Raw genomic sequence first — 26,330 nt, forward strand, 5'->3', positions numbered from 1 at the left:
TGAGAAGTCTATGAGATTCTTAGGCCGAGAGGAAGCCATTACGTAACTACATGGGAGTGTTTGGAGCATGAAATCTGCTTTTCCTAAGGGACCTCTTGTAATTGATCATAGTTTGTGCAAAAATGTATCTTATTTCTCTAGAGATTTTTCCTGCATTTGTAGGAATGACTGTATTATCTGGCATATGGGTTGCGACTGCTTGTTTAGTCTGCATTTTGATTTGGTAATACCTGGCTTGCTTGTTGGCTTTTCTCCTCAAGTTTGATGCTGCTCTTCCCTTTGAAACGCTTATTCCCATCCATTTGAAGAAAGTTCAGAAATACCAACTTTGCTTGGATTTGGATCCTGGATTGGTGCCTCACTAGCAATGTGACCTTGAGCTAATAACTGAAGCTCAGGTAAACTAAGCTTACCTTAGTTTCTTCATCTACAAAATGGAAGTACTGATAGTACCTACTTTTTCAGGTTACTGTGAGGATTAAATGAATTACTTCACATAAAGTGTTTAGGATAGTACCTTGTCCATAGTAGCCACTCCACGTAGTTAGCTGCAATTATTGCTGTTGCTGCTGGTGCAGTTTTCATCTCTACTATAGTGATGTGTGTTTCTTTTACTACTTCTAACACATTTATACTTCTGTATAAAGAATATCCTATATATATAAAGATATAAAGAATATCCCCTTTTGGTAGTAGCATTGAAGGTGAGTACAGAGAGATAGTAATCTACCAAAAAAGTTAACATGCCAGCTAAGAGGAAGAGCACTAAGAAATTAACATCTGTTCAATATCACCATTATAAATATTGTTTTAGAAATTCCTGTGGATTTAGATAATTATACATACACAAACACACAAAGGAGAACAAATGTAGCATTATATAGACATTATGAATTTATACTTTGGAGTCCTGGTAGCGTGAACTGTAACACTATTAGATTTACAGCATTGGCAAAATGGCTGGGTACTATAAATTTTAGGAAAGTGGTAGCTTTCCTAAATCTTAGCAATAAGCAGTAAGATAATATAATGTGGGAAAGCCTAGAAAGAAACACACACCAAAATGTTTGCACTGATTATCTCTGTTTGGTGGGAATATATGTGATTATTTTTAATTAAAAAAAAAAACAAACCTGTTTAGTGCTTACTATGTGCTGTGAACTGTGTTAAATATTTTTTCATGTGAAAAATAGCTGTTGGCTTTACACTTTGTATTCTTATCAAATATTTTCATTAATCTCCTCTGAGAACCATAAAGCCTTTCTGAGTTTTATTTGTGAATTCTAATGCATCTAAAAATTGTAATTGCAAAAACACATACCAAATGGTACACATTGTAATTTCCTATTACTTATGTCTGCTTGAAGCTGTCAATATGTAGAGAATAGTTTTGATCATAGGATTGAAATAAAGCTGCTCTCAATTTTGGAGTGGAAACTTGAAAAATCTCCTCCTTTCTCTGTATGAAAATACGTGTTTATATGTTCTGGTGTATAATGTATACAATCATGTTGACTGGTTTAGGTCTGCCTTTTCTCCATGGTAACATTGAGATTTGGGGGAAAAAAAAAAGCTATGCCAGACACACTGTGTCCTTAGAGAGATTTACTTTGTGTCTTAGATGTTGAAGAAGAGAGGTGTGTTCATTGGTTTTCTTTGGAAGCTGTGGTTGCTATTGTGATTATAAATTTAAGTCTGGGAAGAAAGTTTGACCACTGAAGGCTCAGCCAAGTTAGTGATTGGGCAGGAAGTCAGCTCTCCTGCCTTCAATTACTCACTTTTCAGTTCCCTTCCCCTGCGCCTTCTACACCAGTTTTTTATAGTACTATAAAATTTTATTCTTTGACTCACACAATTCTCACTTCACCCTTGGAGGTGTAATTATTGCCATTAAGTCAGATTCAATAGTCTTTCACTCATTAAGCTTTTGTGGTCTTTAAAGAAATTACAGATAACCCAGTTCAAGACTGCATTTTGTAGACATTGCCACAGCCTGGGGCAAGGCCACATGACAAGTCACTAGCTTTTAATGACTTTCAATGTTTTGGTAGAAATATTTTTTCTTGAAAATATGACCATGTTATAGCCAGTATCCCCACAGCAAAAATAAGTCTTTTGGTCTGTGTTACAAGATGCTTCACATACATGAAAAACAAATCCTAATATGAAGCATAGCCAATCCCTTTTATGTGGACTACTGAGGGGTGGGGTAGGGGTGGACTGCAGAATCGTGTAAATGGATTATGCTCGTCTTGTGGGGGGATATTTGCTTGTAGACCTGATCGCAGCAAGGAGAAGATTCCTAGCCTCACACATTTCCCTTTCGTGTGGCAGTCCTTAACAGGTTGGAGGTTAAAACCTGCTGAGCAAGAATCTGAATGCCTCTTACTTGTCTTAAAAACATCTGTGTGTATGTGGGCAGTTCTTAAAGAGATGCAACTTCATACGATTCATTGTATCACGAGTGGTTGGCCACTTATACCTGACTTATGCCTTTGCCACTTAGATTGAGTCAGGTACAAACTTCACTGTCATATCCATCTAGGCCTCACGTTAGTGGTCTCTGCCCCCCTACCCTCCACCCCCTTGGACCCTTCACGCTCTTAGTCTTTAGCACAGCTCCCCCACTCCCACCCCTCCCAAGTCTCTTCTGTTTCTTCCCCAAAAGATGCTTTCATTCCTCTGAGTCTCTGTCACCTAGTTTCTGTAACCCAACAGCCCTTCTCCCTGTTACTACTCACTCCATAGAGCATTTCCTGAAAGAATCTTAGTCAAATACAGCTACTTGGAATATCAGCTGACTGCTTGCTCTAAACCATGATTTTCGTGTCTCACTTCCTCCAGTTCTACTTCCTCCATGCATCATCTTGATCAAACTAAAATCTATGTTAACATCTAACTTGTAGTCTAAAATTAAATGCAAAATTGAGAGATAAGAGGAGGGGTTAGGCAGGTACTTGAAGTTGGAAGATATTTTCCTATTTCCTCTAATAAGGTTAACATGTGATTTCACTAACTGATTGAATTATATTCTACCAATTGAAAGTGCTTTTCTAGAAACAGGCTTTATTTTACTAATATCAGATTATTAGAAACATTTTGAATTAAATAATAAGTAGTAGACAGATAGTCATAATCATAATCCAAGCATTTCATATGGAAATACATATATGTATGCATTCTCTGACAAAGTTATTAACCCATCCTTTGCAGATAAAGTAGCATCAGAAAAGCTTTTGACATGTTTAGCTCTCTATTATGCCGTAATCTACTTTTCATTCTGGTTGTACCTTCAGATGAGGCCTGAACTTACTGAACTGATAAGTGGAAAGGAACCATGTTATATTATTAGATGTCAGGAGAATACTAGGAAGTTATACTCAAAGCCATTCTTTTAGATAATTTTATTTTGGAATGACGATGCTATTGCTGTAATCAGTCTTATCTTGAATGGTTTATCATAGACTGTTACTTCTCATAAGCAGTTTTTCTTTGTTTCCCCAATCTGGTTAAATAGCCAGTTGAAAGAATTGGTGGCTAGGAGGGATACTTTCATATCATTGATCTCCTATGACATGTTCTTCTTTCCATTTGTGCATTTGATTCAACATTTTTTTTACCTCTATCTTTGCATCTTTTTATTGTCTTAACATTTACCAAATAATTGTAGATTCTATATTGCCTCTTAATATATGCTTTGTCTTTATCTTCATGAATCGATAGTGTTGAATATTTACGTTTCTCATGTGAATTAAGTATTAAAATACCTTACTAGTGCTCATTAGTACAAAGTTTGTGATTTTATTTGTGAATAATTTTGCTGTAAGTGCCCTTCAAGCTTGAAGGTAGTCCTTGTCTTTGGATGCTATTGAGAAGACCCATACATAATTTGTTTTGCTTTTTTTTTTTGGAAATTGGTTGGCCTAGCTCGTATTTATAGGACTGAGGACTGCACGTATGTGAATATTTATGTAGGGTAGATTTCGAGAAGTGTTATTGCTGGTTTGAAAGGCAAGTGATTAAAAACCAAATTGCCCCCCTCCCCCCAGCCAAAAGTGCCTTTTGCTCTGCTGTTGTTACCCCGTGTACTGTCAACACTAGATATTATTAATCTTTAAAGTTTTGCAAATGATATGAACAAAAATGCTCACTTTTGTTACAATTTGCCTTTACTCGAATAGTGAGGATGGTAACCTTAGGTTTACTAAGACATTAATTAGGGGCAATTTGTTTTTACTAATTATTTGCTAGGATGGGCTTGTCAGATTTGCACTGTAATAATGTCTTTTATTTTATCTACTTTTAGAGCTTTGACAATTTCAAAATACAAGCTATGGCTTGAGGTGAGAAGTGAGGCAGGAAAGCTGTCCTGTGGCACAGCAGATACCATACTTCAAAGGCTATCTCCATACTGTTAACTGCTTTTAATCTATTATTCAAATCTGTGTGCCAGCTTCTCACCCCTCATATTTGAAAATAAAAAATTTCCAGGTTTTCATGGTTCATTCTGAAGAAAAGTGCTTGCCTTTTATCTGTAAACTGTACAGTTCAATGGATTTAAAGTCGGTCATTATGTTTTAGAGCAAAACCTGGAGGGAAAATTAAAGTAAGTATGTTAAATAAATGGGATATAATGCTTTCAGTCAATCATCCAAATTTAATGAGACAAGGATATTTCAAGTCTGTAGACAGTTTTATACCTACTATTCTTGGGAGCCAAGAGCCGCTGATATGCATGGAGTTTGCAACAAAAGAAAGTTAACTTATCTGTATGAAATTATTCTTCCAGGCCCAGACCTCTTTCTGCACTGAAGCATTTTTTTATATTTTTGAATTTCACATGAAATGCTATTACAGGCAGAGTCAACATCTTTAAAATATTTTTATTATGTAAGAATAGTTGAATTGTGGTAGTTTATATTTTAGGAGTTCTGCTAGGGAGTAGAGTCAGTGGTGGCATGAATTTCTGACATATAACTGAATTTTTTTATCATATGAGCTGCTTTATCTTTTTACAAAGGCCCAGGAATGATGGGATATTGTTGTAAGCTCATTTTCTGTTTTCTAATCCTTCAGATTTTGGTCATACTACTTTAAAAATGTCATGTAAATATGAAACAATAATAAGGATCTCATCTAGATGTTTTCTGAACTAAAACCCAAACTTGATGCCTTAAATGTGCATAGCATGTAGCTTTACTAGTCATAGGGTATTGTGGAGAAATTTTTAAAATTAATTGGCACAGCATTCCTATGTAGTAGGTGGAAGTAGAAATGGAAAAGTGAAGCCAAATTGGATGTTTTTGTTTTTGTTTTTTGGTATTGAAATGAGAAAATAAGGATACAGCCAAACCTGAATCTCACTCAGTGAGGCCCTGTGTAAAACCTTATTCATCATTCTCCCAATTATGACTCTCTTTATTAGGTTAGAGTGACTGTTGACTTACATATCACTTAATTGTCTGTGTTGAGCATTGGTTTTTGCTGGTTGAGGGATCTTTATTTTATGTGGTGATTCCACTAAATGGTAACCATATGCACTGTCCTGAGAAAGGAAATTTGAGCAGAGAAAGTTATTATAATTCAGCCTTCAACACTGGCTTGGTCAGAAGTTGAAGTTTTTAAAGGCTAGTAAAAGTCTCACCAAAACATTGGTTAAAGCCCCGATTACTTCCTTTATGAGAAAGGGGGCAGAGATCTCTGACAACAAGGTCTCTAACATCACTCAATATTAATGTAAGGATTTCCTTGTGTTTGGTTGAGTGGCTTGTTTGCTGTGGACTTGGTAAAAGGCCAAACTGACTGTTTAAATGATGCTTAGAATGAAAGAACTGATTAATACATCTGAAATCAGTAGTTAATATACTGATAGAAATGATAATATCCAGCTTTTTTTCCTAAATAAAGAAAATGGCAGAAAGAACTGTCTTTACTCTTAAGAATATATTTTAAGAACTGTGGAAAACCCAAACATTGACCTGTACACCTTCTATATTACACCAAGTCTAGAAACATTTCAATAGGAAAGGGGCTTCAAATTAATGAAAAAGATAATTTTTTCTTTTTACTTTCAAGATGCACTTTAATTACCTAAATTAGTTATTTTTTTCGAAGTGTATTTCAGTCTTACAAAACCGAACTGTTGAACTTCTTAAAATGTAGCTGAGAATATTTGATTCCTTTGCCAATCTGCTATATTTTGAACTCAAAACCTCAAGGCAGATCTTTGCCCTTCCTCTAGGAGGTTGGGTTATGGAATTCTGTTTTACATGGCTTCAGCATTTTGCAGAACTCCCTTCATAAATGAAAAATGATCCATCACCCATCATGCTTGAGCTGAGTCAGGAGCAACTGCTGAAATAAGCCAGAATGTGTCTGATATGGGTGAAGTGGAGCCCACCAGGAATCCCTCCATGAGAAACAAAACAAAACAAAGAAATGTTTAAATGTGAGCTTGGATGGTTTCCAGTTTTACCAAAATGTAAATATGGCTTCAGTTGTGAATTTTATTTTTCAGTACATTTACTCTCTATTACTTTGTTCAATGGGTTTCTCTAGATTGTGTATCTAACGCTAGACAAAAAAGATGAGATTTTACTGGAATAGAAAAAAATGATGAAAAATAGGAAAAGAAATTTAGGTAAATACATTATTGATCTTTGCAAAAACACCTGGTTCCTTATCCTAGGACTCATGTTAGGGCTACTGCAAAAATTGCCAGAACAAAGTTGCTTTTGATTTATTTTAATGTTTTTAAAGATAGAAAAGCCACTTGTTTATACATGTTTTAGGGGAGATGAGGTGAAAGTGAGGGTTGCCAAACAAGAGTGATAGGACAGTGCTATGATCATATACATTCTCAGCCTTAAGTCACTGTATTGAAATAAAATTCTTTGCTGAAGTTACTAGTTAATCAGCCTGGCTTTTATAGCTCTGTCCAATAAAGAACCTTTCCTATTGCTGGCATCAAGTCTAGGAGACTTTGACATGTAATATGGTTGAAAGTTTACTACATTTTGTCCACAAAGGATGCAGCACCCCGTACTATCACCTGGGTGAGATGGGTAATACTCTCTTTGTTGAGCAATAGCTTGAGGTTATGCTGATTGAAGGGAGCTGCACTGTATGATTCTGAAGATGTCTAATCACACTTCATTTGAGGAGCCATTTAATGTCATGGTCAAGAGTAAAGAACCTATATAGTATCTGGGTTCAGATCCTGACTCTGACACTTTCTTGCTCTGTAACTCTGGGAAATTTTAATTTTTTCTAGTATGAGGTACTTTTTATTAATATGTTCCTTTTACATTTTAATAAACCTGTTTTCATCTGTGAAATCATTTCTATGGCTGTTTGGCATGTAATCATCCATTAGCTCCATAATGAGGTTGGATGAAGTCACATATGTACTGTCAGGGCTGCCCAGGTCTCAAAGGCTTAGTTTTGGACCTCAGCTTGTACCTGAGACCTGAAAATAAGGCATAGAGACTTGGATTGCTTACGTCTGTCTTCTGGGTACCGTCCCACAATGGACATATGCTTGTGTGTAGTGGAAACAGAGGATTGCCATCCTGTTTTCTTTTTCTCATATCTATTGGGTTGGCCAAAAAGTTCGTTATGGAAAAACTTGAACGAACTTTTCGGCCAGCCCAATACTTCCCTGATTCACGCAATTACTCTTAATTTTATTTCACTTATAGAAAGAGCACCAGACTAGTGACCCATAGTTGGAGATAATAAATGATTGAGTGAATAAATGTATTTGTGTTCACACACACTGTATATTTGACTATTTGCATGCATGTATGCATGTATCAATGTATGCTGGCTCACTGTGTAAAATATATTTCCCTTTGTTGTCTTAAAAGCTTGAAGCCCAGACTAGAGGACCTTGAAAGTGTCTTCAGCTCTCTCATATTCTCACTTTCTGATTTAGACCTCTGTCCAGCCAGACAATCTGATTTGGTTTTAGACGTAGAACTGTCGTTGACCCCATTTCCAGTTTCAGTTTCCTGGCTGTGGCCTATTGCCACTCGTCTTGATATATGAGAAAGAAAATCAAGTCATATGGAGGTGATGCAGAAATCAAAGACCCTTGTTTGTAAGCTTTTAACCAGACTGTGTACTACCTATAATTTTCAAGGATACTTAAGATCAGAGTGATCTAACCCAGGGGTTGGTGAACTATGGCCTGATGGCTAAACCCAGCTTGCCACCTGTTTTTGTAATAAAAGGTTTTTTTTTAATTTAACTTTATTATTATTTGGCTGCATTGGGTCTTAGTTGCGGCACGTGGGAATTTCATTGCAGCATGCAAGATCTTCATTGCAGCATGCGGGATCTTTCATTGCGGCACGTGGGCTTCTCTAGTTGCATCGCGCGGGCTTCTCTCTCGTTGTGTTGCACGGGCTCTAGAGCGTGCAGGCTTAGTTGCCCTGCAGTATGTGGGATCTTAGTTCCCTGACCAGGGATTGAACCCAGGTTGCTTGCATTGGAAGGCGGATTCTTAACCACTGGACCACCAGGGAAGTCCCATAAAAGTTTTATTTGAACACAGCCATACCCATTTGTTAGGTATTTTCTGTGGCTGCTTTCTTGCTACAATGACAACAGTTATGTAGTTGTGACAGAAATGATATGGTCTGCAAAACCTAAAATATTTATTAATTGGCTTTTTACAGTTGAAGTTTGCTGACCCTTGATCTAAAGTAAGGTGTTTCCTTATTGAAAGCATATCTGATGAGTGTTCAGGGAAAACTGGTAATGGTAATATGGTAATATTGTCTTTATGGGAACTCTCTTTAGTCTTTCTGGATAAACTATATGGAAACCATAAGTTTCTTTCTTCGACTTTGCTGTTTAATATGTGCATAGGTTTGCATTTGTATAGCATATATACAGAGTACACTGTTAAGAATGGAACATGAAAAAATAAGGTGCTGTTAAAAAAAACTTGTTGAGTGTTAGGGGCTTTACATGCATTATCACTAATCCTCATACAACTGTACTGTAGCTATTATTATCTTGATTTTATTGGGAAGGAAATTGAAGCTCAAAGAAATAAAATAGGAAAGCTGTATATGTGCTTAGCCATCTCTCCATGTTTCATCTAGAAATGCTGTCTCTTTCTTCTGCCATCTAAGTGGTGGTATGTACCAGTTCCTTAAAATTCCTTAAGTCTTCTTAATTGAAGTTGAGGAGATTTTAATATTGCTTCTCTGCAAAGATGGAGGGGAGTAAATCTAGACTTATTTTTCTATTCTGGTTATTTTAGTCTTATTAAAAGATTATTCAGTCAATTGGAGTATAGCATTTGCTTCTCCAATTTGAAGAAGCAACTTGAATAGAAGTCTTACTAGCTAAATAATCTTGGATTGTATGTATTAAACATATATTCTTGGCTAGAAATGGAACTCTAGAGATGAACAATTAGATAATTTATGGGTGTGTTTGAAATGAGCTCTTCTCTCATTATTAAGAGTCATTTATATCTATCAATATAGGTTGGGTTTGGATTTCCATTATGTGTTTCAAGTTCCTTTTCCTTTATGGAGGAGCTAGGCTCAAATAATATTTTCTTCTACTACTTAACTACTAGCAGGGCAAAAGAGTTTTCTTCTGGATCTGAAGTTGTTATCTTTTAAGGAACTCTTATTCATAAATTTTCTTATTTTTCTTCATTAGATCTTCTTTGGTATTGAACCAGAGTGACGCATTAAGACCAGTGACTCATACTTATGACCTCAAAGGCATTCGTTCTTTGCATCTACTTGGATTTTTTTTCCTATTTGAATTTCAGTACTTAAATTGAGAACAAGCATTGTTTATCCTTAGACTGGAGGTAAACTTCCTAAGCATTGACTATGATAAGTCAAATCTTATTTTGTATCTTCAATATTCCCAAAAGTTGAAAGGAAAAAAAAATATTTTAAGATATCCCAGTAGATTTCAGAGGAAATATGAACTTTATTTAAAAGCATTAATTTTTACACTTTGTAAAAATCTGCTTTTCTGGGAGAAGACAATATTGACTCAGATTATGAATGGAATTACATTTAAGAGATTCAGTAATAAGTTACTTTTCTGTTCTTTTAAATTTTTGTGTGTGAAATGTATCAGTTTCTTTGTAATGGGTTTTGGGGCTTATACCAGTAAAATTATATTATGGTCTGATTAGCATAGACAAAGATGATCTATTCAAAGTTAGTTTAATTCAGTATTGCATGTGTCCTAATGTGACATATGTTAATCTTTCATTGTGTTGTTAATGGAAGAAAGATTATTTCAAAGTTGATGATCACTTACATGAGCAAAGTTGTGTATCACAGCTTAATTCACAATTGGAAAATATTAATGTGCCCATTTTTGAGGGTCATAAAACAGCAGTGTTAAGGACATTGCATTTGCCAACATATTTTATCTAGGACTTTACTCTTACTTTTCAAAACCCTGTATATTCCAATCATTTTAAGAAAATAAAAACAAAAAATGATCTGTATCTTGAGCTAAATGAAGCTTGTTCTTTACAAATAGTAAAGAACCATGAAAGATAATTCTGTGTGTTTCTTGCTATTAGATTCAATCAGAAAATTAAGACTGCATAGGTGCCTTGGAAGGGAGAATGTGGAACGTCCTAGTACAATAGCTTTCAAAAGAATGTCCTCCATAAAATGTTCAGAGTTGTCCAGGGCCTTACTGACCTTTTATTTTTCTCCAATTCATCTTTGTTCTAAATTAACCTGACCCTGGGTTTTATTGAAAAGTTGGATATCAGAAGGGATTTGAGTTTAGTATTCATTCTTTTATGATTCCACAGAAAGAATCTCTGTTTCCATACTCTCTCATAGAGCTATCTGTTTAAATAAATACTCAAGAATCTCTCTAAATGCTAGATGTTTAGGCAATATAATTTTGGGGATAGGAATACTTCTAGTTCTTGTACCTAATGTTTCTTAATACCTATCTTTTCTTTGAGTTGCTTAGGAATGTAAAGAAATTCAGGCAAGTCCAAATTAGCTTGACTTTTATTTTAGGTGACAGCTTGCAAAGCCCCACAAATGGGTTGTCATAGTGGAAGCAGACCGTTGCAGTGAAAGATCTGTCCTTTAGCTGACTGACTGGCATAGAGGAATTAGCAATCTGAAATGGCTCTTCAGAAGTAATTTTCCTCCAAGGGTCAAGGAACTTGCAGTTGCCGTTTCGCTGAAATGATTTTGCTGTACTCCCTGTAGTCCTGTCACCAGTAGCAAATACAAAAACTGAAAATGTAAGGTGTTTCCTTGTTCATTTTCATCCCCTCTGCCTCAGGACATTTCGTGAGCACCATTTCAGTATTGCCTCCTTTTGTCTAGCTCAGTGAAACTTTAAATTCATAAATTATGTTTTTATTTATGAATTAGAACCTTGCTATTTCTCTTTTAAATAGATCATAATACTACATATAAAAATGTCTGAACAGAGGCGCATGTGTATAGAAGACTATGTATTAAAGAAGACTTTGTTTTTAGGGCTTTCTAGTGAGCCTTAAATGGTAAACTGGGATTATACAAAATGGAATTAGCTCAAATTATATTATGTGCTATCTGTTGTAAGGTTGAACCAAATTATCTACCTCCGTTTTCCCTCATTACTCTTTAAACTCTACATAGCTGTTGTTATTATTGTTGTTATCACTATTATTATTAATGTGGCTTGAATTGTGTCATACTCCTGGATAAAATCCTTTAATGGCTTCATACAATTATAGAATAAAATCTAAATGTTTTATAGTATCTAAAAATGTTTCATATTTAGTTTTGTTTCTATTTTGTCCCCTACATACTTTTCATGCTCATTACACAGAATTATTTGAGATTATTTGAGACTCTCCAACATCTCATGTTTCTTAAGATTTGTTATGCCCTTGCTTTTGCTTTTTTTCTAATTTCAATCCAATTTCCTTTCTGGCCTGGCACATCCTTACTCATCTTTAGGCCTAACTCCATGAAGCCTTCCAAAACCAACTCAAGTATAGGTAGCCAATTCATTTGTCATTTGTGTTCTTTGTGACTTTGGTCATACTGTTATGATCCCTTGTAACATACTGTATTTTATATATATATACTCTCCCATGCATGTCTGTCTATCCCATTCATCAGGCCAATAATAGTATTTTTTGTATTTTTTATACCCAGTCTGATACACTGTATTAGTCCTTAACTTTGAAATACAAAATTCTTTACAAAAAGATTCATAAACATCTTTTACCAAAGATTTATTCCTATGTTACACATGTGGTGGATAGATATATTGTACCTCTTAGATTAGAATTTATTGTAAATTATAAAATAAAAAGTCATCTTTAAAAAATTCTTTTATCACTCAAGTCAGATCGACCAGAAACTTTTCCCAAGACTCTTGACTGATACGGCAGTGAAGTGCAGCAAATAACAGGGGTTGACCCACTTATTTTGTATAGCTACTCCTAGTTGTTATTGCTAATAAGAATCCTGGAGTCTAAAATTAACAATGGCTATGAAGGACAGCAATTAATCCCATTTGTCTTCCAAATGAGCCAATGTAGGTTCCATAGGTAGTTTAAATTTATATACGGAGGTCACTCACATTATTACAAAGGGCAGTGGAAGCCCTGAAGGTATGTGTTGCACAGCAGTGAGTCATTTTAGGATTGTGAGAGCAAAATATATTTTGAGAAAAACTTTCCCCTTGCTATGTGAAGATTCATTTCCTAGCAACCTCTTTTCATTGATTAATTTTAAATTAAAAAATAAATCATTTTTCATGAGAGCATTTATATAAAGGCTATTTTAGGCCTTTATATTTAAAAGACAACATTAAGCTTTCAAGCTGCTGAAGTTTGGTTATTTTAAAGGATTGATGTGGTCATAAGAGTGATTCAAGGATACCCATATATATATATTCCACTTTTGAAAAAGGTTCTTTGGGCCATAGTGTCATCTGGACATTTCTGATTTTGCCTTCTTTGCCTGTAATGCTGGCTTGTCTCTGTCATTGGTGAGGAATATAACTTTTTTCATATTCAGATTGATAAATTTTTGATGAGGAAAATGAATTCTCTGTTTACAGAGAAGAATTTATAGGCCTGAAGTTTATCACCCTCTAGCCTGCTGTTTGGTCAGAGAATTCACTGAGTTTCTTCACAAAGATCCCCATGGAAACTAAACAAATAAGCTACTTGAAAGGAGACAGGTTATTGGTTTTTCTCATTAAACCTACTGCTGAATTTTCATTAGTTCTAATCCATTTTCTTTCAAGATTAGACATATAGGCCAGTTCTGATTTTCATGAATTGAATAAACTAAATATGTTGAGTTGTGTGTGCCTGTATATGTAGGCTGAGAAGCAAAAGTAATTATTCTACTTCTGCCATACAATTACCCCAGAAAATAAAGCCAGGAAAAATGACTGATGTAAAGGGGAAAGGCTACCTTCATTTTTAAAAAAGAGGTTATTAAATAAAGTGGAAGTAGTGAGAGTGATTGTAGGCTAATCTGATCGGTTTTATGCTTCGTTCAGTTTTTTCCCACTTTTAAGTCATAATTGTGTGTGAAAGCAATCTAAATGAAGTATGGAAGCATGTTTCACTGACCTCAAACACTTTAGACCTCATAAAGCTGTAAGTATTTCATTTGCTATTATGAGTAGATTTCAAAGTGTTCTTCTAAAGCAAGAAATTTGGTCAAATTTAATTATTAACTTCACCTTTTTGAACTTGCTGTATAAAGAAAGACAATTTTCACTTTTTTCTTTCCTCCCTTTCTCCCTGCTAAAGTTGTTAAAAACTAGATTGCAGGTGGTTTGTATATTTCCAGAAAGCCTCACTATTACATATATCTTCTAATATTATTCATATCTAAAAATCTCAGCCTTACTTCTGAGGCTCAAACCACTATCTTATTCACACAAGATACGGATAGTAATTTCATTTTATGTGAACATTTAATGAAAATAGTGATAAATAGGAGTACCATTTATTATTAAATTTATGAGTACCACATTGTACATTTCAGTATAATGTTTTCTTCTCCAGCACATTCTACTGTTTAAAATGTAACAGTAGTTCTTCTTTTCCCCTTTCAGGTGGCTGTACTTTTGATGATGGTCCGGGAGTTTGTGATTACCACCAGGATCTATATGATGACTTTGAATGGGTTCATGTTAGTGCTCAAGAACCTCATTATCTGCCACCCGAGATGCCACAAGGTGAGAATCCTTCTGTTTATCCAGTGTTGGAAAAATCCCTCTGGAATGTGTAGCATTTTCTTTTTTTTTTTTTTTTTTTTTTTTTCACACACACACACTGTATTTTATTTTTACAAGAGATAAATCGACTGACACCAAGCATTGTACATGGATGACCACAACAAAAGCAACAATGATTGCAATTACCAAACATAGCATTTTCTTATGTTAGGTATAGTACAGTAATTTAATTATTATAATAAACTAGTGTGGTAAAACTGATTGACCCCATCAAAGACCCTCGATGGTTTCTTTGCCTTTCCCTCAATAACTTTATATAATCCTATTTTCCTCAAGAATGTTCACTGTATCTTCATTATCTCTAACTCTGGAAAAATAGAAACATTAGTTTTTTTCCCCCTGTTCAATAAAAAGCAAAATGGAAATGAAACCAAGAAATAAAAAAATAAATAAAATGAAGAACAAACAAAATAGTCTAAAAATGAGTTCAGCTCACTTACTACCTATTCTATTAAATCACAAGATTTGATCTAAGCAGACTGAAGGGAAACATTTTTATTTCATGGTAGGGAGAGAGCTTATCTCATTCCACTGGCCATGAGCATACCAGTGGCTCTGAGGAGAGGCAGCCTGGAGACCAAACTGTCAAATGGAGAGATCTTTTATGAGTGGATTGTAGAAAAATAGGGCTGAGCCCTACTTTCTTTACCTTGACCTTGTTACATCCTTTGAATTTTGGTTTTGTGAAATAGTACATCTTCTTATTGTTTAAGCCAGTTTGAACTGTGTTTTCTCTTAACTGACATAGGATATTAACATATACATACCATTTTATACAGTAGCAGACTAATGTTTGTGCCTTCAATTCTGCATATTAATTTTGAATTAATTCCAAGCTCTGTGCATATATGTTTACCAATCACTTATTAAATTGAGAAATTGAAAATGCAGACAGGAATTTTAAAATACTAAAGATAATGAATTATTTTTCTAAAATTTAGAAATAAACAAGCATGGAATATAATTATGTATGATCCCATATATAATATGCAATATAATTATATTTAATAATGTAATACATTAGTTACTATTTAATAATATGTAATTACTTTATTATAGTATAATATCATACATAATTGATGGGATGATTGCCTATTATTAATAACTTAAGTTTTAAAATATATTTTCAGTATTTTAATCATGATTATAAACACTTTATAACTAATTTTTCTTATTGGTCCACACTGTGATGTGCGTTTTGAGAGTAGGGTGAATTAAATCTACTTTTTATTCTAAATTGTCACTTATCTCCCCCCGCCCCCCCCGACTTTCCGCTTTGGTATCCATAGATTTGTTTTCTAAGTCTGTGAGTCTGTTTCTGTTTTATAAATAAGTTCATTTGTATCATTTTTTTTTAGATTCCACATATAAGTATATCATGATATTTGTCTTCTTCTGTCTGACTTACTTCACTTGGTATGACAATCTCTGGGTCCATCCATGTTGCTGCAAATGGCATTATTTCATTATTTTTTATGGCTGAGTAGTATTCCATTGTGTGTGTGTATGTGTATATATATACACATATATACCACATCTTCTTTATCCATTCATCTGTCAATGGACAATTAGGTTGCTTCCATGTCTTGGCTATTGTAAATAGTGCTGCTATGAACATTGGGATGCATTATCTTTTTGAAGTATGGTTTTCTCCAGATATATGCCCAGGAGTGGGATTGCTGGATCATATGGTAATTCTGTTTTCAGTTTTATAAGGAACCTCCATGCTGCTCTCCATAGTGGCTGTACCAATTTACATTCATGCCAACAGTGTAGGAGGGTTCCCTTTTCTCCACATCCTCTCCAGCGTTTATTGTTTGTGGACTTTTTTAATGATGGCCATTCTGACTGGTGTGACGTGATACCTCATTGTAGTTTTGATTTACATTTCTCTGATAATTAGTGGTGTTGAGCATCTTTTCATGTGCCTACTGGCCATCTGAATGTCTTCTTTGGAGAAATGTTTACTTAAGTCTTCTGCCCATTTTTTGATTGGGTTGTTTGTTTTAGACGCATTTAGTTGTGTAAGTAGGTTTGTATTTTTCTTTCAGAGGTACATAACCATATTTCTCTGGTACATTTTAATTAAAGAAACTCCTGTAATATTTCACCTGAGTTTTCTCTGTGGTATATTTAGACTGAATTTTTTATATAAAAGTAAAAAGGGTAGGCTGGGATGCACATATTTTGACTGTTTATCATCAGAGAACAATCAGAAAGATGTTGATTTATGGAAATGTTACCATTGTTAATTACTATTGAAGATGGGTAATGAATAGCTGAAGAGATACTGCTCAGGTGACCTTGCTGGTTCACCATTGATGAACAGCTTAATCGGTGGTTACAGTACGGGATGATGTGCACAGAAAATGAAAGTGTTAGAAATTCAGCCACATCTTCCAATTAATAGGACATTAATTAATTAATCATGCAGAGGAGGGAAAAAGGTCACAGCCACTTTATTTTTGCCAAATATAATTTGTGTTTGGTTTTCAGATAAGGTGAAAGAAAGCATCCGTGTATATATTCTTCTTTCACTGTTCTCTTTTTACAATCTATACTGTTTTTTTCATTTTCCTTCTGATATTCCTTTAAAATGCTCACTGAACATTATCTATTCATAAATTGGGAAAAAGAAGACATTTAGATTTATCTTATTAAAATTTTATGAATGATAATTTTATTTTAAAGTAAATAGTAAATGTTAATGCTTACTTTTTTCAATTATTTAAAAAAGAGAACTCAAACATTTAGCAACTCGAAAGTAAGAAGGCTGGGCCTGTGATGCAAACTTGTTAATTGAACTCTCTTTACAATACTTGGACATTGTTAATTGACTTCTGTTTATTGATCTTTTTGGAATGAAAAGGTAGACGGGAAGATGAAAGAGAGGGTGAATAAATAGATTAGAATAAGAAAAGAATTGGTCTTCCCTGGTGGCACAGTGGTTAAGAATCCGCCTGCCAATGCAGGGGACACGGGTTTGAGCCCTGGTCCGGGAATGTCCCACATACCGTGGAGCAACTAAGCCTACGTGCCACAACTACTGAGACTGTGCTCTAGAGCCTGCAAGTCACAACTACTGAAGCCCGTGCGCCTACAGCCCGTGCTCCACAACAAGAGAAGCCACCGCAATGAGAAGCCCGCACACCGCAAGGAAGAGTAGCCCCTGCTCTCTGCAGCTAGAGGAAGCCCACGCACAACAATGAAGACCCAACGCAGCCAAAAATAAATAACTTAATTAAAAAAATAAAGAGAGAGAAAAGAATAAGAAAAGAATGAAGATGGGTAGAAAAGAAGGAAATTATTTCTTCTCATTTGAAGACGTAATGCTGTCAATAATTGCTTAAAGTGTTCTTCAGCAAAACTGCCTTTGTCAGGTGACAATGATGGTGGCTGAAAGGCCAGCTAAGTACGCTTAAAATAGCATGCAAAAGAATGAGTATATCCTAATGGCCAAAAATCATATGAAAATATGAGCACCTGCTCAACTCAGTCATCAAAGGAATACAAATTAAAACCACAATGAGAAACTTCTACACACTGAGCAGAAAGATGAAAATCAAAATTTCAAGTGTTGGTGAGAGTACGGAGAAAGTGAAACTCTTCATATACTGTACTATGGTCAGGTATAAATCTGTACAGCCATTTTGTACAGCCTAATGACCCAACAGATCCATTTTGGGGTATATGCCCAGCAGAACTGAGTACACATGTTTTCCAAATGACATGTACAAGAGTATTTACAGCATCAGTATCCAAAATAGTCCCAAACTGAAAACAATCCAAATGTCTGTCAACAGTGCAATGAATAAATAAATGGTGATTAGTCACATAATGGAATATTACACTGCAATGTAAAGGAACAAACTGTTGCCGTATATGATATGGATGAATTTCACACACACAATCTTGAGGGAAAGAAACACAAAAGGATAATGTACTGTATTTCATTTATGTAAATTTCAAAACCAGGCAAAACAAATTGATGATAAAAGTCAGGGTATTATTTACCTCCAGGAAGGGCTGGCAGGGGTTGGGGATGGTTAGTGCTTGGAAGGTGGCATGAAGGGGGCTTCTGGATGCTGGTAATACAGTCTTTCTTTAACTGGATGGTATTTTCACAGGTATACTCAAACTGAAAATCATTGAGCTCTACAGTTATGAGCTGTGTACTTTCCTCTATGTATCTTATATGTTAATAGAAAATGACAAAAAACAGTAAATAAAACCAACACTCGCAAGGATACTTTGGGGAAACTAGACTAAGAATTAAAAAATGTTATAGATTAGAATGAAAGGTATATAATAGGATACCTCAGATGGGCTCAAACTCCTTTTTTCTCACCAACCTGGACCCCCTCCCCCACATTCAAAGATAATATGCTCTTTGACATCTCTGAGCCTTTGTATGTTCTCTTCCCACTGTTGAGACAATTCTCTGTTCGCTTACCACTCACCAAATTCCTATCCATTCTTACTATGTCTACTTAAGTTCCATCTGCTTTGGGAAGATTTTCCTGGTTGGCATGGAGCTTTTATATAATATTTCTTCTATCCTCACATTCAGATATGCTCCCCACTGTACTTGGTACGTATTTCAATTGCTATGATAGTACTTTTTAAAATACCTCCTTCTCTCCACTAAACTATAATGTCCTTATAAACATGAATCATATTTTTCATCTTTGATTTCCCAAGGCACTATTTCATTTTACTTAGGAAAATTGTCAACTTATATCATGTGGTTTAAATATGTTGGTCAAGGGTTAAACAAAAAAGGTCTTTCTCTTGCTAAAAAATTAATTGAATAAGAAAAAATACTTCATTTCCCAATATTATATTCAGCTCAGATTTTAATGTAGTTAGAAGATCTTCACATACTTACTAATATTTAGCTTTGCCTTTATAAATGATTTCACCTATTTATTTTGGATATAATTTTAAATATTATTAATACTAAAGAAGGAGCTCCCTTTTAGGATCTCACTCTTTCTTTTGTCTTTTGCTAGTCAAATTAATCCCAATCTTCTACTCCTCAAAAGTCTAGTCTATAAAAATCAAATCCATAGAGAATGAGAAATGTTGCAGGGAACTGGAAATTGTTCTTCTGTCTCAAATATATCTGTGTTCATGACCTTGTTTGTCAGATGTTCCTTTATACTTGTGACATCACGAAACAAATTCATTGGATAATTTTACTACATGTTCTGACCTAGATCTGAGCATAGAGATCATGATTGACATCTCAATACATTTATCTTCAAGTGTAATTATAACTGCTTTTTCTTTTTAACAGGTTTTTGTAAAATGACTAATTGAATTTTAGAGTCTCTAGAGTACCCATTTGACAGCTTAAAATTATGCTACATTGTATCCTACCTTGAATTTTGTACTTTTCACTGATAATAATACACTATACAGAGTTCCATCTGTAAAATGGAATAGAATAGACATTCTTTCTGTCTATGTATCTATGTATCTATCTGTGTATCTAAAAGGCCTTTGTCATTAAATTAATCTGAAGATTGAAGTAAGAAACCATTCCTCCTTTGCTGTAAAGCTTAGTGAGGTGTGATTCAATAGTTTAAGGCCCTACTAGATCTCAATTTTGCCCTCTTATCAAATCCTCAAACTAAAATTTAGAGAGCAAATGGCATTACACTGAGAACGATAAGAAATGAAATGTGCCTTTATATTTACATATTATTTTTAGAACTGTGTATCCTTTTTTTCTTTTTTTTTTTTTATCCCAGAGTTTAAACATAAATTATTAGCCAGGTTGTTAAAATAAGGCTTGCTTTCTTCAATATCTATTTGGAGAAACTAAATGTGTTTTGTATTCAATAGTGAGCATGCATAGGTATCATGATTTTGTGCCCTGGCTTTCTTCTGAGAGTGTTATATAGTGAAAATTGAATAAAATATTTGATTTATATGATAACATTTGATAACTAACAGAATTTCAGCTAAGTTTTTCTATGTAATGATAATAGTCTCTTAGTTTTCTAAGACAAGACTTAGGCAAAATTTACTAAAAAATATTAGTATCCAGTGTATCATATTTTAATATATCTAAGAAATTTCAAGGGCATTTTTCCATTTCTAACCTATAGTCTATCTCTCTGGGAACCTTAGTCACTCATTAAAATGAGTGGATCACCTTGCCTAATATTTCCGTTACCCTCTTGTAGACAATTGATAATAAGGCATGGGTTTCTTTTTTTTTTTAATTGATTTTTATTTATTTTTAATTTAATTTAATTTTTTTATACAGCAGGTTATTATTAGTTATTTTATACATATATGTCAATCCCAACCTCCCAATTATCCTCGCCCCCGGCTTTCCCCCCTTGGTGTCCATACGTTTGTTCTCTACATATTTGTCTCTATATCTGCCTTGCAAACCGTTCATCTGTACCGTTTTTCTAGACTCCACATATATGTTTTAATATATGATATTTGTTTTTCTCTTTCTGACTTACTTCACTCTGTATGACAATCTCTAGGTCCATCCACATCTCTACAAATGACCCAAATTCCATCCTTTTTATGGCTGAGTAATATTCCATTGTGTATATGTACCACATATTCTGTACCCATTCATCTGTCGATGGGCATTTAGGTTGCTTCCATGACCTGGCTATTGTAAAGAGTGCTGTAGTGAACATTGGGGTGCATGTGTCTTTTTGAATTATGGTTTTCTCTGGGTATATGCCCAGTACTGGGATTGCTGAGTCATATGGTAATTCTGTTTTTAGTTTTTTAAGGGACCTCCATACTGTTCTCCATAGTGGCTGTATCAATTTACATTCCCACCAACAGTGCAAGAGGGTTCCCTTTTCTCCACACCCTCTCCAGCATTTGTTGTTTGTAGATTTTCTGATGATGCCCATTCTAACTGGTGTGAGGGGATACCTCATTGTAGTTTTGATTTGCATTTCTCTAATAATTAGTGATGTTGAGCAGCTTTTCATGTGCCTCTTGGCCATCTGAATGTCTTCTTTGGAGAAATGTCTTTTTAGATCTTCTGCCCATTTTTGGATTGGGTTGTTTGTTTTTTTAATGTTGAGCTGCATGAGCTGTTTATATATTTTGGAGATTAATCCTTTGTCCATTGATTCGTTTGCAAATATTTTCTCCCATTCTGAGGGTTGTCTTTGCGTCTTGTTTATGGTTTCCTTTGCTGTACAAAAGCTTCTAAGTTTCATTAGGTCCTATTTGTTTATTTTTGTTTTTATTTCCATTACTCTAGGAGGTGGGTCAGAAAAGATCTTGCTGTGATGTATGTCAAAGAGTGTTCTTCCTATGTTTTCCTCTGAGAGTTTTATGGTGTCTGGTCTTACATTTAGGTCTTATTCCATTTTGAGTTTATTTTTGTGTATGGTGTTAGGGAGCGTTCTAATTTCATTGTTTTACATATAGCTGTCCAGTTTTCTCAGCACCACTTATTGAAGAGACTGTCTTCTCCATTGTATATGCTTGCCTCCTTTGTCATAGATTAGTTGACCATAGGTGCATGGGTTTTATCTCTGGGCTTTCTATCCTGTTCCATTGATCTGTATTTCTGTTTTTGTGCCAGTACCATATTGTCTTAACTGCTGTTACTTTGTAGTATAGTCTGAAGTCAGGGAGTCTGATTCCTCCAGCTCCGTTTTTTCCCCTCAAGATTGCTTTGGCTATTCAGGGTCTTTTGTGTCTCCATACAAATTTTAAGATTTTTTATTCTAGTTCTGTAAAAAATGCCATTAGTACTTTGATAGGGATTGCATTGAATCTGTAGATTGCTTGGAGTAGTATAGTCATTTTCACAATATTGATTCTTCCAATCCAAGAACATGGTATATCTCTCCATCTGTTTGCATCATCTTTGATTTCTTTCATCAGTTTCTTATAGTTTTCTGAGTACAGGTCTTTTACCTCCTTAGATAGGTTTATTACTAGGTATTTTATTCTTTTTTGTTGCAATGGTAAATAGGATTGTTTCCTTAATTTCTCTTTCTGATCTTTCATTGTTAGTGTATAGGAATGCAAGAGATTTCTGTGCATTAATTTTGTATCCTGCAACTTTACCAAATTGATTGATTATCTCTAGTAGTTTTCTGGGGGCATCTTTAGGATTCTCTATGTATAGTATCATGTCATCTGCAAACAGTGACAGTTTTAGGTCTTCTTTTCCAATTTGTATTCCTTTTATTTCTTTTTCTTCTCTGATTGTGTGGTTAGGACTTCCAAAATTATGTTGAATAATAGTGGTGAGAGTGGACATCCTTGTCTTGTTCCTGATCTTAGAGGAAATGCTTTCAGTTTTTCACCCTTGAGAATGATGTTTGCTGTGCATCTGTCGTATATGGCCTTTATTATGTTGAGGTAGATTCCCTCAATGCCCACTTTCTGGAGAGTTTTTTATCATAAATGGGTGTTGAATTTTGTCAAAAGCTTTTTCTGCATCTATTGAGATGATCATATGGTTTTTATTCTTCAGTTGATAATATGGTGTATCACATTGATTGATATGTGCATATTGAAGAATCCTTGCATCCCTGGGATAAATCCCACTTTATCATGGTGTATGTTCCTTTTAATGTGTTGAGGGATACTGTTTGCTAGTATTTTGTTGAGGATTTTTGCTTCTATATTCCTCAGTGATTTTGGTCTGTAGTTTTCTTTTTTTGTAGTATCTTTGTCTGGTTTTGGAATCAGGGTGATGTTGGCCTTGTAGAATGAATTTGGGAGTGTTCCTTCCTCTGCAGTTTTTTTGGAAGAGTTTGAGAAAGATGGGTGTTAGCTCTTCTCTAAATGTTTGATAGAATTCACCTGTGAAGCCATGTGGTCCTGGGGTTTTGTTTGTTGGAAGATTTTTAATCACAGCTTCAATTTCATTCCTTGTGATTGGTCTGTTCATATTTTCTATTTCTTCCTGGTTCAGTCTTGGAAGGTTATACCTTTCTAAGAATTTGTCCATTTCTTCCAGGTTGTCCATTTTATTGACATAGAGGTGCTGGTAGTAGTCTATTATGATGCTTTGTATTTGCGGTGTCCGTTGTAACTTCTACTCTTTCATTTCTAAATTTATTGATTTGAGTCCTCTCCCTCTTTTTCTTGATGAGTCTGGCTAATGGTTTATCAATTTTGTTTATCTTCTCAAAGAACCAGCTTTTAGTTGTATTGATCTTTGCTATTGTTTTCTTTGTTTCTATTTCATTTACTTCTGCTCTGATCTTTATGATTTCTTTTCTACACTGACGTTGGGTTTTGTTTGTTCTTCTTTCTCTAGTTCCTTTAGGTATAAGGTTAGATTGTTTATTTGAGATTTTTCTTGTTCCTTGAGGTAGGATTGTATTACTATAAACTTCCCTCTTAGAACTGCTTTTGCTGCATGCCATAGTTTTTGGATCATCGTGTTTTTGTTGTCATTTGTCTCTACTATTTTTTGATTTCCTATTGGTTATCCTCTTGGTGATCTCTTGGTTATTTAGTAACGTATTGTTTATCCTCCATGTGTTTGTGTTTTTTACGTTTTTTTCCCTGTTATTGATTTCTAATCTCATAGCGTTGTGGTCAGAAAAGATGCTTGATATGATTTCAGTTTTCTTAAATTTACTGAGGTTTGATTTGTGACCCAAGATGTGATCTATCCTCAGGAATGTTCCATGTGCATTTGAGAAGAAAGTGTAATCAATCTGCTGTTTTCAGATGGAATGTCCTATAAATATCAGTTAAATCTATTTGGTCTATTGTGTCATTTAAAGCTTGTGTTTCCTTATTAATTTTCTGTCTGGATGATCTGTCCATTGGTGTAAGTGAGGTGTTAAAGTCCCCCACTATTATTGTGTTACTGTCCATTTCCCCTTTTATAGTTGTTAGCAGTTGCCTTATGTATTGAGGTGCTCCTATGTTGGGTGCATATATATTTATAATTGTTATATCTTCTTCTTGGAATGATCCCTTGATCATTATGTAGTGTCCTTCCTTGTCTCTTGTAACATTCTTTATTTTAAAGTCTATTTTATCTGATAGGAGTATTGCTACTCCAGCTTTCTTTTGATTTCCATTTGTGTGGAATATCTTTTTCCATCCCCTCACTTTCAGTCTGTATATGTCCCTAGGTCTGAAGTGGGTCTCTTATAGACAGCATATATATGGGTCTTGTTTTCGTATCCATTCAGTGAGCCAGAGTCTTTTGGTTGAAGCATTTAATCCATTCACATTTAAGATAATTATCAATATGTATGTTCCTCTGACCATTTTCTTAATTGTTTTGGGTTTGTTTTTGTAGGTCCTTTTCTTCTCGTGTTTCCCACTTAGAGAAGTTCCTTTAGCGTTTGTTGTAGAGCTGGTTTGGTGCTGAATTCTCTTAGCTTTTGCTTGTCTGTAAAGCTTTTGATTTCTCCCATCAAATCTGAGTGAGATCCTTGCCGGGTAGAGTAATCTTGGTTGTAGGTTCTTCCCTTTCATCACTTTAAATATATCATGCCACTGCCTTATGGCTTGTAGAGTTTCTGCTAAGAAATCATCTGTTAACCTTCTGGGAGTTCCCATGTATGTTATTTGTCATTTTTCCCTTGCTGCTTTTAATAATTTTTCTTTGTTTTTAATTTTTGTCAGTTTGATTACTGTGTGTCTCGGGTGTTTCTCCTTGGGTTTTTCCTGCCTGTGAGTCTCTGTGCTTCCTGGACTTGGGTGGCTATTTCTTTTCCCTTGTTAGGGGAGTTTTTGACTATAATCTCTTCACATATTTTCTCTGGTCCTTTCTCTCTCTCTTCTCCTTCTGGGACCCCTATAATGTGAATGTTGGTGTGTTTAATGTTGTCCTAGAGGTTGAGGTTGTCTTCATTTCTTTTTTCTTTATTCTGTTCCACGGCAGTGATTTCCACCATTCTGTCTTCCAGGTCACTTATCCTTTCTTCTGCTTCAGTTATTCTGCTATTGATTCCTTCTAGTGTAGTTTTCATTTCCGTTATTGTATTGTTCATCTCTGTTTTTTTGTTCTTTACTTCTTCTAGGTGTTTGTTCTTTAAGTCTTCTGGGTCTTTGTTAAACATTTCTTGCATCTTCTCGACCTTTTCCTCCATTCTTTTCCCAAGGTCCTGGATCATCTTCACTATCATTATTTTGAATTCTTTTTCTGGAAGGTTGCCTACCTCCACTTCATTTAGTTGTTTTATCTTGTTCCTTCATTTGGTACATAGTTCTCTGCCTTTTCATTTTGTCTATCACACTGCAAATGTGGTTTTCGTTCCCCACGCTGCAAGATTGTAGTTCTTCTTGCTTCTGCTGTCTGCCCTCTCAAGGCATGCGTTTCTGCAAGGTCATAATTGCTAAATTCTCACACACTGAATTAACAGAATTTTTTGACAGCAAATCCAACAGAGTCAAAATATGGCAGTGAACTGTAGAATGAAGTTATGTGCATATAGTGTTTGTTAAGAGATACTGAGTTGCAGTGTTATTGCCAGTTTTGTTTATGTCACAGGATAGAGGAAATCAGGCCAAAATATTGGTTTATTTTCTGTTTGTCATCTAGTTATTATTGTCTGTGAATACTAACAAGGATAATGTGTGTTATGAACCTGTGCTGTTGTCTGAAGGAGAACTTGAGAGATGGGTTGTAGTGGGGAGAAGAACGGAAGGGTGGCAAGAAGGAGAGAGAGGGAAAAGGTAAGAGACAGAGCCTGAAAACGTCAGAAGTTTAAAGCTGGAAGGTTATGCATCAAAATCATTTGATTTTCAGGTTAAAAAAAAATGGTAGAGTTCTTTTTTTGAAAGCAATACTTCTCAGCACTCAAATATGTAAAATTCATAACAAGGAGCCACTGGTTCCAGAACCTGCTTGCTTTGTACTCCCTACCTACCTCCTCTACCCGTTTCCTCTCTACCTTCCAGCTCCATCAAGATGGCTTCTCTGAAAAACACTTACAGAAGTCAGGCTCCAAGAGACATTTTGCAAACAATGGTTAGATGCACACTGAACACTTTCAGATAAGCATCTCTGAAATGAGTGTACTTGCTACCATTACCTGTGACTTACTGGTAGTTTACTGGGT

The 26,330-nt window shown here is 35.0% G+C and overlaps 1 protein-coding gene across 4 annotated transcripts in view; it reads left to right on the forward strand.

Annotated features, from left to right (window-relative positions):
- Positions 1-26,330, forward strand: part of PTPRK (protein tyrosine phosphatase receptor type K) — a 553,733-nt gene that overhangs the window by 105,190 nt on the left and 422,213 nt on the right. For all 4 annotated transcript variants that reach the window (XM_059941247.1, XM_059941248.1, XM_059941246.1 and 1 more), the window contains exon 2: positions 14,101-14,223. In XM_059941247.1, the coding sequence (XP_059797230.1) occupies positions 14,101-14,223 (123 nt within the window). The remainder of the gene's footprint in view (positions 1-14,100; positions 14,224-26,330) is intronic.

This window comes from Balaenoptera ricei, chromosome 12, assembly GCF_028023285.1.
Source record: "Balaenoptera ricei isolate mBalRic1 chromosome 12, mBalRic1.hap2, whole genome shotgun sequence".
NCBI classification, from domain to species: domain Eukaryota; kingdom Metazoa; phylum Chordata; class Mammalia; order Artiodactyla; family Balaenopteridae; genus Balaenoptera; species Balaenoptera ricei.